At 32.3% G+C, this 19,178-nt stretch overlaps 4 protein-coding genes across 4 annotated transcripts; 1 reads left to right on the top strand and 3 right to left on the bottom strand.

The window, feature by feature from the left end:
• Positions 1-747: 747 nt before the first annotated feature.
• LOC129908468 (mitochondrial import receptor subunit TOM40 homolog 1) lies at positions 748-8,842 on the bottom strand. The gene is made up of 4 exons (XM_055984946.1): positions 8,486-8,842; positions 8,067-8,329; positions 7,595-8,012; positions 748-1,894 (listed from the first exon to the last, which is right to left on the bottom strand). Exons 1-4 carry the CDS (start codon positions 8,661-8,663, stop codon positions 1,755-1,757), a joined length of 999 nt encoding a protein of 332 aa, XP_055840921.1. The 5' UTR covers positions 8,664-8,842; the 3' UTR covers positions 748-1,754.
• A 1,967-nt stretch (positions 8,843-10,809) lies between these two features.
• On the top strand, positions 10,810-11,622 carry LOC129908469 (selenoprotein BthD-like). The gene is made up of 2 exons (XM_055984947.1): positions 10,810-10,980; positions 11,047-11,622. Exons 1-2 carry the CDS (start codon positions 10,936-10,938, stop codon positions 11,425-11,427), a joined length of 426 nt encoding a protein of 141 aa, XP_055840922.1. The 5' UTR covers positions 10,810-10,935; the 3' UTR covers positions 11,428-11,622.
• LOC129908466 (tubulin beta chain) lies at positions 11,560-13,081 on the bottom strand. The gene is made up of 2 exons (XM_055984944.1): positions 12,938-13,081; positions 11,560-12,881 (listed from the first exon to the last, which is right to left on the bottom strand). Exons 1-2 carry the CDS (start codon positions 12,992-12,994, stop codon positions 11,586-11,588), a joined length of 1,353 nt encoding a protein of 450 aa, XP_055840919.1. The 5' UTR covers positions 12,995-13,081; the 3' UTR covers positions 11,560-11,585.
• A 1,563-nt stretch (positions 13,082-14,644) lies between these two features.
• Positions 14,645-16,481, bottom strand: LOC129908467 (ubiquitin-like modifier-activating enzyme 5). The gene is made up of 2 exons (XM_055984945.1): positions 16,076-16,481; positions 14,645-16,020 (listed from the first exon to the last, which is right to left on the bottom strand). The coding sequence occupies exons 1-2, from the start codon at positions 16,330-16,332 to the stop codon at positions 15,090-15,092; spliced, it is 1,188 nt and encodes a 395-aa protein (XP_055840920.1). The 5' UTR covers positions 16,333-16,481; the 3' UTR covers positions 14,645-15,089.
• Positions 16,482-19,178: the final 2,697 nt, after the last annotated feature.

Below are 19,178 nucleotides of genomic sequence, written 5' to 3'. Positions count from 1 at the left end.
AGCACTATCTTTCTCAACGTGCGATATGTTTATGTGAATTTCAAAATCGCTTCATTTTTTCGCTTAAATTTTTGTAAAGTTAATTTCTCCTTTCTAAACTAACGTCAAGTAACGGTTGCAGTTCCCATACAAATAATTTTCAAATTAACGAACTGCCACCTAGTTGTAAAATAGTAAACTAATACGAACTAGCTAAGTTTATACACGAACCACATGTAATACACATAGACCTATTTGCAATCATTACTGTACCGGATGTAACCTATTTCGTTTAAAAAAAATAAAAGAACAAATTATGAAAATTGAACTTTGAAATTACAAATTATTGATAATTTCACAATTCTATGCAAACCGGAAAACTATAATTTGCTCTTGCAATATTATAATTCGTTTATTTCTATCCGCATCTACAAGAAGGCAGTGTTCTTCTTAAAAATGTTGTTAGGGGATAGTTGACTGATTGACGAAAATTGGCCACTTTTCACAAAAGTGAAAATTTTTGTTCTCACTAGCGCAATTTGTTTGTAAAAAAGAGTATGCAAATTGTTTTTAAGACCAAAAGAAAAAACTTTCTGCATAATTTGTTTTAATTTTTAAGCCCGAAAAACTAAACAAAAATGCGTTTGAAAATGTTCCCTTTTGTACTTTTTCACTTTTTGAGCCAATTTTGTTAAAGCCTTACTTAAAACCTCCAAACCATAATCCTTTGAAAAAAAAATTCAAATAAAAATGAATAAAATCCATTGATTAGTCTTTTTAACAATTTTATTTCATAAATCATTTCGATTTGAATTTCAAATTTTGTTCAAACATTGTTTTTTGTTTGTTATGTATTTTTTGTTCACAAATTTTATTTAACTTCTAATAGTTAATATTCTCTACTGTACAATGTTTTTTGCTTGCTTTAATTTTGTTAAGTAATATTATTTTGTTTTTTGTTTATAGCCAATTTAAACGACCAACATTTTTCAAATCATTTTAATTGAAATTGATTTGTTTAATAATAATTCTAACATTCTTAAGCAAAAAATAAAACAATCAAAAGATCTTTATCGTAAAATATATAATTGTATATAAAAAAAAAACACGGGCAGCTGTTGAAAATAATTATTGTAAAAGTAAAACATCGACATTTCGCTGGCTCAATACAATAATATTCTATGTTCTATGGTTCGTAAGTGAAATTTATAGAACATAGAATATTATTTTTTCAATATTAAACCATCGATTTGTTTCTGATGAAAAAAAAAAGAAATAAAATGTCGAAATGCATTTACAAGCAGTCGATACCTTAAAACTGCAGTTTATAAACAAAAGAAAAAGCCTTCATATTGTTTACTTAAAAAAAAAAAACAACAACAAAATAAAAAACAATAAACTGCGAGTTTGTTTTTTTTTCTCAAAAATGCAATCAGGGAGAATCGAATTTTGTGTTTGAATTCTTTGTTTTGTTTGTTTTTCTTTATTATTGTGGATGGAGATGCTATTTGCTGGTTTAGACAAAATATGTTTTGTTTATTTGTTTTTTAATATGTTTTGTATTGTTTTTCTTGAATTTATTTCCTTAACAATAAATTTCTATGTAGACTAAGACAAGTTTCAAAAGGAATAACGAGCATGTGTGTGTTGATTTGTGTTGCTTAATTTTGTTTGCTTTTTGTTCGAAACATAAAGCGAATTTGGGGTGGGGGGGGGGGTAATGCGCTTCACGCCGATGATAACTGGGAAATGCTGATGAGGATTGGAGTAGAAGGTTAACCAATAACAAGTCCGCATCCAAGTCTAAATTGATTTTTGGTGTGATTAAGCCTTCCGCTAAGCATAAAGGAGAATGGCAATGGTTGTAGGCGTTTTTCTAAAACTCCACATACGGTCCAGTTGGAATCGAATGAACCTGAAATTAAAGAAATATATTAAAATTTTCAAATGAAATCAATGTTTATAGTAGTCTTAGAAGTTTTTTCCGTAAAATATTAAATATTTCAGTAGCTACCCTACTAACAATTTTGGTTCTATAATGCTTTACAGAAACAAAAACAATTGCATCTGTAAAGCTTTATAGAACCAAAATTGTTTGTCGGGTACTCATTTTTCATTTTAAACGCAATACAAAAACAAACTACACAAGCCAGTATTTGTATTTGAATTAGGTTCTGAGTTGTAGACAAAAACTAAGCTTTTATAATACTTTTAATATTTTTGACTATATGCCTTTTACCTAAGGTCTTTTAAAATGCAAATGAATTGCACTCTTTATGTTGAAACTAAGTCAAGCACTTCATCTACCGAACTATTGCCTACACAAAATTAGCAACATAGGTTTTTAAGATAAGATTTTCTAGGCGTTTACAGCTTTCTGTTGGTCGCAAAGAAAAGAATTATTCAGCTTAAGAATTTAAGAATTTCAAATTTGGAGCAAAATCAATCCACCTTTTATGGTGGTATATGGGAAAAACCAAAATATGACTCAATTTTTTCAAAGAACCCGAACGCCATTTTTTCGTTATTCGAATTTTAAAGAAAAACTATAAACGCATTTTTTTAAATCACTTACAACATTTCTTACACCTATCGAAAGATATATAAAAAATGAGTTTTAATAAAAACCAAACAAACGATGATGGAGACATCCAAAAAAGTGGTTCTCGATATGTCGTACGTAGGTCTGTGCGTTTCGTCGGTCCATCTAAACACATTTTCATAGTCTATGAAACGGATTTTCTTCAATTTTTTGTAAAAATTATTTTTATGGATTTCTGATTTTTTTTTATAATCTACATAGGTGTTGCAATTTTCTCAAAAACGACTCTAACGATTTTGATAATAAAAAACATGTGTAACTGTTTTTACCTTAATCTTGGGCTAGGCTTATCTAGCCAGTATTGTTAATATATATACTCTTGGCTAAAGGCAGCATGGTACACAAAAACTGAATTATTTTTATTAAGAATATGGTCTACTTTTTTATGATATTTATTTTAAAAAATCATTACTAAAGTACCTCCCATCCAACCGATTTTTTTAATTTATTACGTTACGGAAAGTATACTTAAACTTTTTTTTTTAGCCAAGAAAATGTATTTTTGTTTTTTGAATTTTTTTTTTTTTTTCGTAATTTTGGTTCAAGGTGTTGATTTATAACACTTGGTTTGCAAAATCTATCAGTTACCCTTTGAAATTGTACAAAAATAAAACTATTGCTCTATCATACATCAAATTCGTCCTTATTCATACATTTAAAAATACTGAAATATGTATTGAAATTATGCAGTTTTTAATTAAACCCATATGGGCAAATCCATGGTAACTCACGTTACATTCACAAAAATTTCCAACACACAAATAATTTTTTTTTTTTCAATTTTAATGTAAATTGATACGAAATTACTATCCATGAATGGAGCATAACTATTACTTTCATAATTAACTAAAAAAATTGTCTTTATTTTTAACATTTGCTTGGGAAAAATAAAAGTTTGATGGTAACTCACGTTACAAAAATCGGACACGAATTTTAAGAGTCCGACAGTATGAAGTTTTTATGTGATAATTAAGAATCTTAATTTGTTTTCAATGAAGATTCCATACATACAAAATTACAAGCTTTTAATATGAGTGACAAAACCAAACATTTTTTCAATATTTCGAGAAAAAATTTTAAAATATTTAGGTAACTCACGTTACATTATTTTGGTAACTCATGTAACCTGCGATTTGTGGTTCCAAAAGTAAAGAAAAGATGCATTTTCACTCAAGTTTTTTTTTAATCGAATAGTGTGTAACGAAGCTTGTTTAAATGTTAACTTATGTTAGCACTCATTAGGGGATATTGTCATCGTCACTATTAGACTCATCATATTTTCAGTTTGCTTGTTTTTCCGTCATTTTCATGTGAAATTCTTCTGTTGTTGTCAAGCTTATGCTATAAAAATGCTTTAAGATTATTAAACTCCCTGAATTTTATGTCTATCCATAAGGGAATACAACAAAGAATCTTTTTTTGCAACTTGCATAAAGAGTTGCCGTTTTTAAATAGTAGTTTGCTAATAAAAAAAGTAAAAAAGACTGCATAATTTGTTCAAAATTCGTGTCCACTTTTTCATGGAATTACCCATATGAAGAAAACCATCTTACTTAGAGGATATTTAAAACCAAAACACATATAAGAAGTCAAAGACGTCAAGAAAACACATAAAAACATTTATACCTGTTTTTTAATTTTATATTTTATTGCACGAAAAATTCTATCACGTCAGAGTTTTGAGATATACGCATTAGAAAATCACAAAAAGTGATATAACGGTGATATTTCAAAAATAATAAATCTTCCAATAATAATCAATAAATAGATCTTCCATTATTTATTTCTCTTTATTTCTATGATATAATTTATGAAAAATATAACGAATCCATTTTTTTCGAATATTCCCCTTAAATTCTCTTGAATTTGTTGTCATTCAATTAGAATGGCAACAATTAAGATCAATTAAATTCTTAATTTTGCTATCAAGAAATGATGAACCGTTATAGTGGTAACAATTGTTTGGCTCTACAATTAATGTTAAATAATTTCAATGGACGGCGTAGATACAAACCGGTCGACTTACTTGTTTTTTATTACTATGAATGGGCAAAGTTTCAGAATATTTTAACGGAATTAGGGATTGATAAAATCAGTTTTATCTATAAGGAAACGGAAACTCTCCCAAAGTTATAAGGAATCTGGTTAAAGGCCCAACTATAATATACTAAAATAACTAAAATTGCATGAGTGAGTTGTCGAACATACACAATTCTTATGGGATAGCCATAATACGCATATGCGCGATTCGTTAGCTTTCGTTAAGCAAATGCCATGCGCTCTGAACCGCACGAAATGAGTAAATTTCTCAGAATAAAATGTAAACAACATGGATGCAAGGGGGATGGAAAATGAAATTAATTTTCACTCAATAAAAACGTGTTTTTTTTACAAAAATTATGGAAAACAAAAATGTAAATTGTGACAGAAGGCTATGCGCGCGTATGTTCAATATGGCTTCTCCTGATGTTTTCAGGATAACAGGACGAAGCAGTTCGTTCGATTTTGACATAAGCCCATGCGCGCATATGCCTATTATAGTTACGCCTTAAGTACCATCGTAAATTTAATAAAGGCAGTTTTAAAATTAATTACATGAATATTAATTTTAAATTTTAGTTAAGTGAATTTTCAAATTTTATCAGTTTTTGAACGTTTACCAGTTGGAAGGTTATTTTAAACTGCAATATCTTAACCAAACTTCAGTGATTTGATCCTGTTGACAATAATATGTATTATTTGAGAAATGCGTATGTAAATTAATACAGGCGAAGGATATTTCACCAGATTACAACAAATTTCTCCAGATTACATCCATTTATTATTTGTCGTGCTTCCAGTACTAACTATTACTAAATTACTCCTTTTGTTTATTAATGTCAACCAATTTCATTGCTTACGTAGGTACTTTTGAAAATCTTTTTATAAAATTTGGTAATGTGAGAGATTTAAAAACTTTAGTTACGAACAATAACTAAAATTGTTTATCGATTTTCACTGACTTTTTAGTGATATTTAAGTATTTAAGTCCATAATTGATTTTTTTACAATTCTTTTACGAAAACATCGCCTAATAATGAGAAACAATTAATAAATCAAAGTATTTTTTATTTCATACGCCATTTCGGTGTTACTTAATTAAAAGTTCTAAGTTTTATAAAAAAAAATTAATTTCTTACTTTTATATGAGAGCAATAACACGCAAAAAATTTGTATGCTGTGACAATGGTTTATTGTTCTAGAAACTTGCCTTGTTATTGCAGTTTTCAAAAAAGTATAAAAGTTTCGTAAGTTGAAGTTAGATCGAACTCGAACTGTTGTTTGTTTATTTCTCTTTGAACAAAATCCTCTATTTTTGTTTGTTTGTTTTTTTTTTTTTTTTGCTATGATTCAAATTTATGATGAGCAAATGTATCTGAATGAAATAGTTCACGAAATCGCACGCCGATTCTTACGATATGAAGTGTGATTTACTTTTACAGGAAAAAAAGTTAATTGCTAAAGCCATTTTAGTAAGTTACTAAGCCAAAAACATACGAATTTTTAACTTAGTAACTTACTAAGGCCCAATTTATTGACTCTCCATTAAACTTAAATCTCCATTAAAAATAGGAATTTTAAATTTAAAAACAAAATTCGTTTAATTCAGTCTCTTTTAAGGATTTTTTTGAAGTTTCACATCATTAATTAATTGAGCATTAAATTTTAAAGCCCTTTTAGTTAAAACGCCAAATTCGACCTTTTAAGAGGGATTTTTAGAGCAAATTGAGGTTTTAAACAGGATTTCTATTTATTCACTCTCCATTAGCTTTAACTGTCATTTTAATTATTGTTTCATTATTTATTTGAAAATTTGTGCGTCAATTAAGATATCAATCATTTCAAAAAGCATGAAATATGGATAATTGTCTTGGATATTAATTGGATTTATGTGATGAGGATGAAGAAAATTCGCTTGAACCCAAACGATGGCTTAATTTTGTTAAACCAAACCATCGTTGGTTTGAAATTATTTGAACGGGTGTGGAGTAGATAAAGCTCAAGACTAATTTAATTTTATAAGCCTAACATGTGTTTAAAATTTATGATGTGAAATGGTCAACTGCTCATTAAATAAGGCTTTTATGCATTTGTATCAATGCGAATTTCTATTGCCGATTTTGTGGGTGTATCCCTTTTGTATACAGCTAACGTTAGGTAACGTTGTCAATTGTCACATCTATTAGAACAACTACTCAAATTAAAAAAAATACGGTTGCCGTTGCTGTGCTGCATAATATTTTCATCTTATGGTCAGCCTTTATCATAAATTGCATTCGTGATGTGATCGACTGTTGCAATTACTTTTCGCCTGGCTTTTCCGGCTATTATTTAAAACATTCCTTAACTCGTTGTTTTACTTTCCGATAGCATGTAACGCATATTTAATTTTAGAGAACTGATGCACATATATATCACTCTTAAAAGTATCTACATATATTCTATTATACGCGCTTCTTCATCATTTTAAACAAGAAAACAAAAATCAAATCTCTTTTATTTAAAAAATTATTAGATTCTGACAGATCTATTTTCAAAATAAATAAAAAATCCTTGGGATTGTTTTAAAAGAGTTTTAAATTTAAAGTTTTCATTGACAACAAAGAATTTAACTAAAGAAGAGTGAATAAAATGAATATTTAATGGAGTCTCCTTAATGGCGTAAATAGTTTAATAACGCTTTTAACTAAAACGACAATCTAATATTTAATGGAGGCTCAATAAATTGGCCCTAAATAGCTTTAGCAATTTACTAAACCGTTTAAAATTTTGCACTAATATCAATTTATAATTTTAAATACACTTCTGCATTAACTCAAACGTTCCTGAACTTATCTAAAAGTGGTAAAAACGATACAAATTCTTTTGTTGGGAAATTCATAAGTTTGAGTAAATACAAATTTAAAGAACAACAAGAATATCCAATTCCAATTGGAAATATGGAAACACACAAACAAAAAATTCTTTACTCACCTCTAAAAACTAAATCAGCTTTTGGCAATTCAACTTGATAACCAATTGTAGCCACCGATTCGGCCATTCTCAAACTAGTCTCAACCTCAACTCCAATTTGTAGCTGCTCGCTAGCTTTTTGATAATAGCATACATGAACCCCACCGGGTCCCAAAGTACCCGACCAAGTCGAATCACCATTTGTATACTTTGCTACAGCCGACAAAACAGCAATCTGTCCACCAGGTACATTCTGACCATATTGATAGGCCAATTCGCCGCCCAAAGCAAGTTTCTCTGTCACCGATTGCAAATAATGTGCAACAATTACCCCCGAATTGTTTAACAAATTGGGATTGCCAACAGTTAAAGTGGCAGTAAAATCATCACCACGATAATCAGTTGATAATTGAGCAGCTGTTAATTTGCTATCTTGTATCTAAAGAATGGAAGAATGAAGAGAAGAAGCCAAATAAAAGACCCAACGACTTACCTGTGAAGCAAATTTGCATCGCACCCTCGGATGGAATTGATGAATTAGATTGGCATTCAAATTACCCGACGGATCGATATCGCCCAAGATCACTGGAAATGCTTCCGATGGCGAGAATTGCTTGGTGCCGACATAAGTCGCACCAAATCGATAGCCACTCGGTTGTGTGGTGCAGAGGTTAAGAGTATGCGAAACTTGGAAGTGATTGCTTAGGCCCTTGTTTAGCATTACCTTGGCGCCTTCGAAGGTCATCGCCATTATATCTAAAAGGGAAACAATCATATTTTGGAATTACACAAAAATATATTTTGAACGCAACCAAGAAAGTAGGTTATGTCATCATTATCGCACCGCGGTTATCAATTTTTGTATTCCCTATTTTTCATTCAGAGACATTTGACTGAAATATTTTGACTTACCTTTAGTTTTTTTGTGCAATTCCTCAACTGTTCCAGGATTTTCAAGGTTACTCTTCTCAGAGGAGGCAGATGAAGATGATTGAACTGTGGCTGGTGCTGATGGAACTGGAGCCGATAACAATGATTCAGGGATTCCCATTTTGGGATCATTTTTCGATGCAGCCATTACGTTGCCCATGATGGAGGATTTTTTTTATTCGTTAAGAGTTTTTTTGATTTATGTTAATTTATTTTATTATTTGACGATGACGAGAAATAGACACACTTTTGCGATAGAAAAAATGTTCGATTTCGATCCGTCCGTGTCCGTAGGTGAAAATTTTTTTTCATGAAGAAATGTTGGAGAAAATTTTTGACAGTAGCTGTCTTTTGGTAGTTGGTGTTGATTGTAGTGTGTGTGTGTGAATGACACACACGCACGTGTTTGTTGGTGAAAATTTGAAAAGTGTCAAATGTTGGTGGTTTTTTGGCGATTTCGGAACACTTTTGAATGTTATTTTTATTAAGGTAGAATCTACACTAATCAGAAAATTTTAATGTTTTTTTTTTCCAAAATTTTAAACATCGAAATAAAAATTGATACATATACGTTTTTGATTTAAATATTTTTCTGACAACGAATGCACAGATTATTCCAAAAATTGACGAACATTTTCTTTCTTTCTTTTCAGAATTTATATTCTTAGTACTTTAAGGGCCAATTGTACAAATATTTAATCCGTTGCTCAACAACTTTTATCTATCTACACGGTTAATGTAAAAATAATCAAACCCATGCTTGAACCAAAGTTCAACCACAGCTAATCCACTGAAATCGGCAAGTAAAATTTTTGAACCAAGGCTGAATCACGTTTGCACAACTGGTCCTAAGCTTTTGAAGATGTGTGTTTCTTAACAATGCGAAAAGGTTATGTTCCACACAACACATATTAGGTGTGTTTTTATTACAACCGGTCTTAAGGCTTGGCCACACCGGAGGGTACGCGGTAGCGGTACGGGTAGCGTCAACGATATTTGTATTAAAAAAATTCCACACCCGAACGTTGCTGTGTCAGTTTGGAAATTTTTCCATACAAATACCCGTACCGTTACCTGTACCTCTACCGCGTACCCTCCGGTGTGGCCAAGCCTTTAAGGCTAGACCACACCGGAAGGTGCATATGCGGTAGCGGTACAGGTAATTGTATGAAAAAATTCCACAATGAAACGTTGAAGTTCCATTGTGGAATATTTTTCATTCAATTTCCCGTACCGCAACCGCATTTAAGGCTTGGCCACACCGGAGGGTATGCGGTATAGCGGTAACGATATTTGTACTAAAAAAATTCCACACCTGAACGTTGATGTGTCAGTTTTGAATTTTTTTCATACAAGTACCCTCACCGCTACCCGTACCGCTACCGCATACCCTTCAGTGTGGCCAAGCCTTTACCCTCCTGTGTGGTCTAGCCTTTAACTAGACAAAAAAAAAACTTCTGTCGGAGCTAAGCAATTAACATGTTAAATGCAATAACACTTTAGCCCTTTGGGCTTATGCCTCATTAACACGACTGGCAAAATGCCAATTTATCTGTCAAATTTAAGCCATTTTTCTTTTCATCGTATAAGCGCTTTCAATACTCGCAATATATTTTTGCCAAACAAAAAATGGCAGAGAAAATTTGGCATAAAATGTTGTCATTAATATGGCTATGTGTAAACACTGTGCTGGCGCCAATTTTAAAAATTATGCCATTTTAGAAAAAAATGAACTTGTTTTTTTGTTTTTTGTTTTTGGCAAATTGCCATTTTTTAAACGTCAAATTTAAACAAAACAACTGCAAAACTTACCTTGTCTTTGGACTTAATTTGTGTACTTAAAAAATTAAATGTTGGCAATCTAATGCCAACATTAAAATCTTCCATAAATTGAACTCGTGTAAATGCATGAAGATAAAAAATTGTTTCTTCCATTATGTTGCCATTTTTGTTGCCGAAATATTGGCAACTTTGCCAGTCGTGTAAATCCGGCATTTAGTTGTTTAGCCCGTTTTAATTCTGTGCTACCAAACAATTTTTTCATAAATTATTCAGAATTAGCTTACAAACGTGAAAACTGAGGTTTGTAATGACAAAATGTACTTAACTAATTTTTCAAGCATACAGTTTTGTATCTCTTTGTAGTACATACAAGAAAAATACAAGAAAAATGAAAAATATGACAACTCTAACGATTTTGGAACATTCAATATGAAGTGCTGACACTGACAAAATTAAAATCTTAGTTGAATGTGAACAGCACCTTACAAACAAAAACGTTTAACTGGCATCACTTTTAGTAACCGTTCAAAAAAAGTTTTCACAACAAAACCCCGAGAGCGGGAAATGCGCAGAAATTTTTGTTTGCAAATCCAAATTCAAATCTAGTTGGATTTGTTAAAATTTTGGGAATTTAAATAAATTTAGCAAAAATGCCTCCAAAACGTAAAAGAAAAGCTACTACATCAAATACCAAGGTAATAACAATTTTTTTAATATTTTATTCATACCAAAATCATCACTTAACAAAAATTTCTAAACAGGCTGCAAAAAAAGCCAAAGTATCTGATCAGCCTGAGGCAGCATCATCATCAAAATCTGCAACAGTTCTCGACGGTTCAACTGGTTCTGGACCAGTTCTCTATGTCGAGCATTGTCGCAGCTGAAGCGTATTTAAGCGGCGTGCTGTTGATTTGCACAGTCAAATCATTGAGCATCTGCCGAATATCCAACTTGTCCTGAATCCCCAAGGTCCTCCCCGTCGTGGTTCCTTTGAATTGTCCTTTGCCAAAACTCCAACTGATGATGTCGATGTCAGGAAACTTTTATGGACTGGTCTTAAAAAAGGTCCACCACGACGAGAGAAATTCCCAGCTGCTGATATTATTATTGATGCTATTAAAAAGGAACTGCTTGTAGATTAAGATTTTGTATTTTTTTGTTTTTGTAAATCCTCTGCAGCTTTTGTATGAATTGTGGAACGTATGACCAGCATTGGTTAAAGCCATTCTTGGAAGCCAATGTTGTGAATTTTATTTTTCCCTTTTCATCTGAAGCCGAAGGAGGATCTTTATCACTTTGTTTATTTGTCTATTAATATATCCTCATTGGAACACCAACGGCATGTTGTTTCTTTTTGTTTGCCATCCACTTGCTTAAGACAACCCTCGTATTCGGTCAAAAGATCCTCTAAAGCCGATTGGGCTTCAGTGAACTCTTGTTCATCCATTCCCTCGCCCGTGTACCAATGCAAATGAGCTCTTCTCTTTGACATGGTCACAAATCCATCGGAAATGCGTCCGAAAAGCTGTCGGATAGCCGTGGTATTCCCAATGAATGTAGACGACATTTTCAGTCCTCTCGGAGGAATGTCACAAATGGCAGTCTTAACATTGTTGGGAATCCAGTCGACAAAGTTTTGAATATTCTTATTTCTGGCACTGGTCATTAAAGTGTCCACTTCCTTGGGTGACATTCTACCACGAAATATGGCAGCAACTGTGAGTAGTTTCCCAGCTCTCAGATCAATTGCAGCCAACAGATTGTTGGAACTGAATATCTGACTTACAAGGTCACCAACTGATTGTTTTACATACTGAGCTGATCCCATTGAAGTCAATGGAGCAAATCCTGGAACTAGGAAGTGTAAATGTGGGAATGGGACCATGTTCACATAGAGTTTTCTTAAACCAGAATTCAGCTGACCAGGAAATCTTAAACAAGTTGTCACTCCAGACATTGTGTGGGCTATAATGTGGTTAAGATTTTCAAGGGAAGCTCCGAAAAGCTGGAGTCTATTGTGGCAAATATTGTATAAAGCCTCATTATCAATACAGAAAGTTAGATGAGTATTTTCTGTTAGATGAGGCAGACAGAGTACAGAATTATATGGTTCCACGACGACATCAGATATCTTTTGTGATGGAATCACACTGAATGTACAAATTAGATTGTCTGGATACTCTTCTGATAGATTTCTCATTAACAATGAACCAAATCCTGAACCAGTTCCACCGCCTAAAGAATGAATAACTTGAAATCCTTGCAATGAGTCCACAGATTCTGCCTGCAACCGAGTGACATCTAATACTCGATCCATTATTTCAGCACCTTCGGTATAGAATCCTCGAGCAAAATTATTACCTGTTCCTTCTGTCCCGGCGACAAATAGCTCGGGATTGTAAATACCAGAATTAGGACCACCTTTTATGTGATCTAAACTTGATCGATCTGTGTCGATAGCAACTGCTCGGGCATAGAATGTGCCACGATCGGTTTCATTGAAATAGACATTCATACGTTCCAATTGAAGGTGGGATGTGCCTGCAAATTCGCCAGTTGGTTGGATTCCGTGTTCACGAGAAATGACATCCCAAAACTTGAAGAAGAGACACTGGATGGTAAAACAATAAAAAAAAAACAAAATAAGCTTACTGCATCACCAACAAGATTGCCACATCTGCCAATTTGTAAAGTGATAATTTCGCGCATCACTAGAAATTTTGAAAATAGGTTTTAAAAAAAAATCAGTTAAAAACTAAAATATTTTTTCTGATAACTTGTTTTTTTTTTTTCAATTAAAAAAAAAATTGGAACAGCCAGTTGATTTGGACTCAGAAAATAGAAATAATATGCAGAAGTAGTTAGTTAATTTGTGGTTTTTTGCTGTATATCGCCGCTGCGCTGAAGGTCCCATTGAAAGGCAGGGTTTTGAATCCAGTAATGAAAAAGCATAAGAAAAAGTCTTAAACTGATTTTTAATGCATGAAGGAAAAGAATAGGTGATTATATCAGATTTAGTTTGCATATCAGATTTAAACTGGATCAGTACCACATGCAAAGGTAGCTCTATATTCCAATAACGTAACTAGAGTTTGATGAAAACTTGAAAAATATCAAGCAATACAAAATTGCGAAGTCTAATTTCTCTTCACGAGTCGATTTTCGTTACTCTACAAATCTGCGGCTTTAATGCATTGGAGTAATTTCAATTTTTCTCAAAAAAACAAATTCGTTTTTTCAAACATCTTACATCAAATTGAGTTTGCAATTTTTTTTTTCTTTTATTAAGAAGGAATTTTAGAAAAAAAATTATTTCAAAATCGTTTTGTAAAAAAAGTAATTTTGTATGAATAATTTTTTGAAAAAAAAAAAATTAAATAAAACTGGTGTATTATTTGGTTTATATTTTGCAATTTCTAATCCACACCTAAAAATAAATTTAAAAAACAATCAGATTTTTTTAAATTTATCCGAAAATTATTTTTTTCAAAACTGTTTTTTTTTTTGACTAACCTATATTAAAATTATGTATATAAAATTAGTTGCAATTGAATTAGTAGTTTGGGATGAAATCAGATTTAAAAAAACGGTTCTGAGACGTATACCGTTAGTAATGATTACCGAAAAAAAGTATTCTCATGAAAAGATTATCTTTTATCTAAAAACTAACCTTGAATTTATTTTAAAAAATCGTTGGAGCCATTTTCGAAAAAATTAAACTTTTCTAAAATTGGTATATGACAGGTACAAAAAAAATTAATTCCAAAAACCCCTTTGAAAAGTTCGTTAAAAAGTCCATTAAATTAGGCTGTAGCTGCGCATAAATACAGACGGACTTTTATCTACTTAATATGGTGTTACAACCCTATTAGGATTGTTAACTATCAATTGATAGTTGATAAAAACTGAAATTTTGTGTTTTTAAATCTAAATCAGAAGAAACTGGTAATTTTTTAATGAAATTTTTCAATTACATTTCAAATAACGGTTAGCATCATTCTTTGTTTTCAATTTGTTTGCAAATGAGATAATAAGAGAACGAAATTTATTTTATCAATTGATAGTTGACAATCGTAATATCCTTCTTAAAAACGAATTTTAGAAGCCCTTTAGATTTCTTAACTCCTTCTTTAACGAATGAGGCCTTGTCATTCATTCCATTCGTATGGAAAATTTGCTAAATATCCCGAAAAAAACAATCACAGAATTCATTCGTAATGGAAAATTTCAAACAAATTTTCAATAGAAACGGATTTTTTTGTGATGGTTTTTTCGTGATTCATACAAAATTACGGATATGAATAAAAATTCGTTGTAAATCTTTTTCTTATAAAACTTTTCAAAAGGCAGTAAGTTTGATGCCAGGTTCATAATAAAATCAGTTAGAACCGGATTTAAGATATAAATTAAATAATACGGAATTGTTGACTGGAAACCCATATCTAAGATAGGGGAATTGAAAGCTTAATTTTTCTTATGTCGTTTTTTAAAAGTACACATTTTCATGAGAAGTCTACCACCTTAAAAGGAACTCCGATAATATTTCGCCAATATGCTAAAAACAAGTTTAAGAGGCTCCTTAAAATTTAGTTTTCGTGCCATGGTTTTTTATGTGTTGGCTAAATTTCATCGGCTAACAAAAACCAACATTTAACTACCAAATTGTAAGAACAGTGCTCTACTTAAAAATGATTTCCTTTCATTCGAATATTTTTTTATTTTTGTGACCGAAAAAAAAAATAAATACAAAAAAACTGTTGATCGTTAACATAATAATATAAGGCATTGTTCAATAAATTCTACTTTACATCGATTTCATTTGAGCCATCAAATCATCTAAATCAACTTCAGGTCCAGCTGCAGCCGATGGCGCAACATTTAATTCATCATCCTTCACAGGAGCTTCATAAGCCAATTTCAATCCCGCCGCTACCGTTGATGAACTCGCTGCAACAGTAGATTCTTCTGGTGCTGAATCACTAACCAATTCAATTCCCCAGTCATTGGTTTCGTGGAGTGGTCCTTCATCGGCTGCCTCTTCCTGAACTTCCTCCACCTTCGGTTTAGCATTAAATTCTTTCTGCCTCTCCTGACAATGACGATCATCACATTGAGTATTAGGTTTAAGAGTCATTTTAGGGAAGAAATCATTCATGGCATTGTAACCGAGATAATCGGACACTTCGCCAAAACCTAAAAGATACTTAAGGGTGTTTTGTACCAGCATACCAGCTGTAATGCCCATAGTAGTTGGCAAACTAGCTGCACAAACACCTTCTCGCTTTAGCGTCTTCTCATCGATATTCTCTGCAACGACCAAAGGAGGAGCACACGCAAAACAGGCAGTGTCTCCTGGTCGAATGAATTGAATATGTCCAGAAACTGCATTCTCAGATACTCCAGATTCGAACCAGTTGAGGCCTAGTTCGTTGCAAGCTGTGTTAATTGCCATTCGAGCCTCAAAGTTGTCGACACAACTTAGAACCAAATCGACTGGAGTGTTAGGAAGCACTCCACCAGTTTGGATTGTGTTGAGGAACTTATCGAATGATTCCACTGTTGTTATGTTATAGTTGTGAGTTTCAATACTCACATCGGGATTGATAAAAGTGAGTGTCTTGGCTGCAGCTTCGACTTTGGACAAACCAGCTTGATCGGGTGTGAAGAATAATCGATTCATATTGGCCAATTCTACTTTGTCATAGTCGAAAAGAATCAATTTACCGATTCCACACCTGTGATATCAAAACAAACTAAGTTTAAATAAGAAAAAAAACGAAGTAAGTTTACCTCGTTAACATATCAGCAGTGACACTGCCAACTCCTCCAACACCAACAACAGCCACTGACTTGTCACGAATTCTCTCATATTCCTTAACTATTCCCATTCTTTGCAAAGCCATAAGGCGACTATAAGGATTCGAATCAACAACTTCTGCAGTCATCTTATCGATTCTTTCTCGGAATGTTTTTGCATTGGTTTTGTGTTTCTGGAGCTCTTCTTGGAGGTCATTGAGTCTGGCACGAAGTTCATCGAGTGCAGCCATTTTTTTTGAGAATATTTTTAAATGATTTAACTAATAAAGAGTATAAATGCAAAAATACGAAGACTCGAAGTAAGTTTCCAGATGAGTACAAAAACGTTCGCGTGTCACTTTCACGATTTTGTTGTCTTTTTTTCCTTGGACAACTTTTTGAAAAAAAATGACAGCTGTCAGTGGATTTTGACAGCTATCAACAGGTGTTTTGGTTACAGCGGATGTTTTGCTAACAAAATGTTTAAACAGGGTGCTCTTGCAATGAAGAAATTGAAGCATTTGAAGCCTAGTACGCTGAGGTGCGTTCTTTTTCTAACAATAGTTAACTATTGTTAACTATCGTTAACTTTTGTCGTTCCTAAACTACAAAATAGTTACGATTTGTCACAGTACACATAATAAGGTATTCAGCCCTATGATGGTAGCCGATCGGAAGAAAATTTTATCCGATTTGTACGAATTTTTCAATTTTCATATGATTTTAACCCTTCCGACAGTAAAATCGGACAGATATACGAAAAAAATCTTAGGTGCGTTGAAAATTTAAAATACATGCGATGCTATGCAGTGAACTGTCAAAATATTTGCGACAGGTTATGCTTTGCTCTTTTTTTTCTTTCCGATTCTTCCCGACAGAAAATCAGACGTGAAATATTATCCGAAAAAAATAAAAACAAAAAAAAAATTGGGAAATGAGTGCGTTGTTTGACGTCAATTTTTCTTCTCAAATTCGGGTACCGTGAATACAAAAATCTTAAGATCGGAACTTTTCTCCGATCGGATATTTTTCCGATCGGCTACCATCATAGGGCTGATTGTTTGTCAAAAATAGGCACCAATCTGTCAGGTCGGCCTTTAATTTTTATATTTCAATCGCAGTAAACAGGAAATTTGTTTTTGTTTTAATTTATAAAATGTCATTTAAAAATATTATAAATTGAAAAATAACAAATTCTCTTCGTGTTTCATCGCGGAAAATGGTAAATAATTGTTTAAAAATTAGTGGTGTGCGTGGTTTATCGGTTTTTGTGCGTTTTTCGTCGGTATTTTAAACAATTAAGAATTCGGTAGCTGACATTGGTCGCCAAAGTGTCATGTTTTGACAATCTGGCGACCAATGTCAGTTTGGAATATATTACCTTTTTATGTGTACTGTGACGATTTGTAACTATTTGACAGATGAACATCGTTTTTAAGTGTCAAATAGTTACAAATCGTTACTATTTCCAACTCACCTCCATGATATGAGTTGAACATTCATGAGATTGTTGATGTGTCAAAGTGTATGTTTTGTTTACAAAACAAACTCAAAGGTTTTTTTTCTTTTGGAAATAAGCGGAAAAAATTAAAATAAAAAGAGAGTTTTGTAATTTTTTGATGAAAGATAATTTATTTTGAATAAAAAACAATTTTTTTTTGTTATAATAATGGAAATAAAAGTACTCTCAAAAGAAATTTAGCTGGTGATTTGACAGTCTAACAATCTCTAACAATAAATCGTTCCTAAATGATTTGTAAAAAATCCAACGATTTCTAACAATGGCACTTCAACAATAATTTTTGACATAACAACGATCGTTGACTATTGTTAGAAAAAGAACGCACCTCTGCTGATGCGAAACGAAAAATTTTGAAGTCTCCAAAGTCAACAGCGGACATGTTAACCAAAAAATACCATCAGGTATTATAGAAAAGTAAAAATAATAAAAGTACATATAAAAAAATTCAAGAAAAAACATCAAACAATAAGTTTCCCAAGTAACAATTTTACTTGCATAAGGTCCATTTTGTTCGATTCGACAAGCTATAGTTTGTATAGGTTTAGTTTAAGGTTTACTTACGCAAGTAATCCATTTTGGAAAGAAAGGAGGTCTCCTTAAGGCTATCTAAAAGTGTTAAGAAGAAGCCTTGTAAATATCAGTTAAGGAAGGCCTTTATTAGACCTGTTTGAACCGTTCTAAAGAAGCCTTGTATTTTCAAGTGACAGAAGGCCTCTATAAGACCTGTTCCAAGAGGTTCTTTTAAGTATGCAATGTTTTCATCTCGTAAGTATGCAAAGTTTTTATCCTGCAGATATGCTATGTTTGTAACGCATTAGAAAAAAAAACATTGCATTTCAATGTGGGGTTTCAATTAGCTCCCAATTTTCCACTCATCTTTAATATTCGAGCATGGTCTACTGGTAAGGTGCTGGCTTGGTATGCACAGGTACGTGGGATCGATTCCTGGCCGGGCCATGTGATGAAAATAAAAAAAATGTGTTCTTTTTCAATTAAAATAATATTCTCATCATTACAGAACAACCTGTCCTTCTTGTTATGAAAGCCAAAAAATAGCTTGCATTGACCCTTATGAAAGCTAAATTGTTACTTGGGTTAAAAGCTAGTACGCAGCTTAAGCGAAACGAGATTTTCCATACAAAATTTCGTTAACGAAATCTTCAATGAAAAATTTGGTTTTACTTTTCGTTTTTCAGTACGCAGCTCTTGCGAAAAATTGGAGAGTTTTCACACGTTTGTCACTTACTTTTTACTGTCCTGTGCATTTTTCTTGACTCCAAGAGCAATGTTGACGGTTTTTTCACTTTCAACTCATTTGTTTCTTGCTTTAAAAATTATTTTCTGTGTTATTTTGACTTTGACAGAATACTCGATGATATTTTTTTGTTAGCATTTTCGTTGTCTACTTTGGAGACTTGAAAATTTTTCATAAAAAAATATAAAAATAAAAGATCTTAAGGCTTGGCCACACCGGAGGGTATGTGGTAGCGGTACGGGTAGCGGTAACGATATTTGTATGACAAAAATTCCACATCTGAACGTTGATATGTCAGTTTGAAATTTTGTTCATACAAG

The sequence above is a fragment of the Episyrphus balteatus genome, chromosome 2 (genome assembly GCF_945859705.1).
Source record: "Episyrphus balteatus chromosome 2, idEpiBalt1.1, whole genome shotgun sequence".
Lineage (NCBI taxonomy): Eukaryota > Metazoa > Arthropoda > Insecta > Diptera > Syrphidae > Episyrphus > Episyrphus balteatus.
Note: the sequence above shows the minus strand (reverse complement) of the source record. Positions and strands in the feature narration are given on the sequence as shown.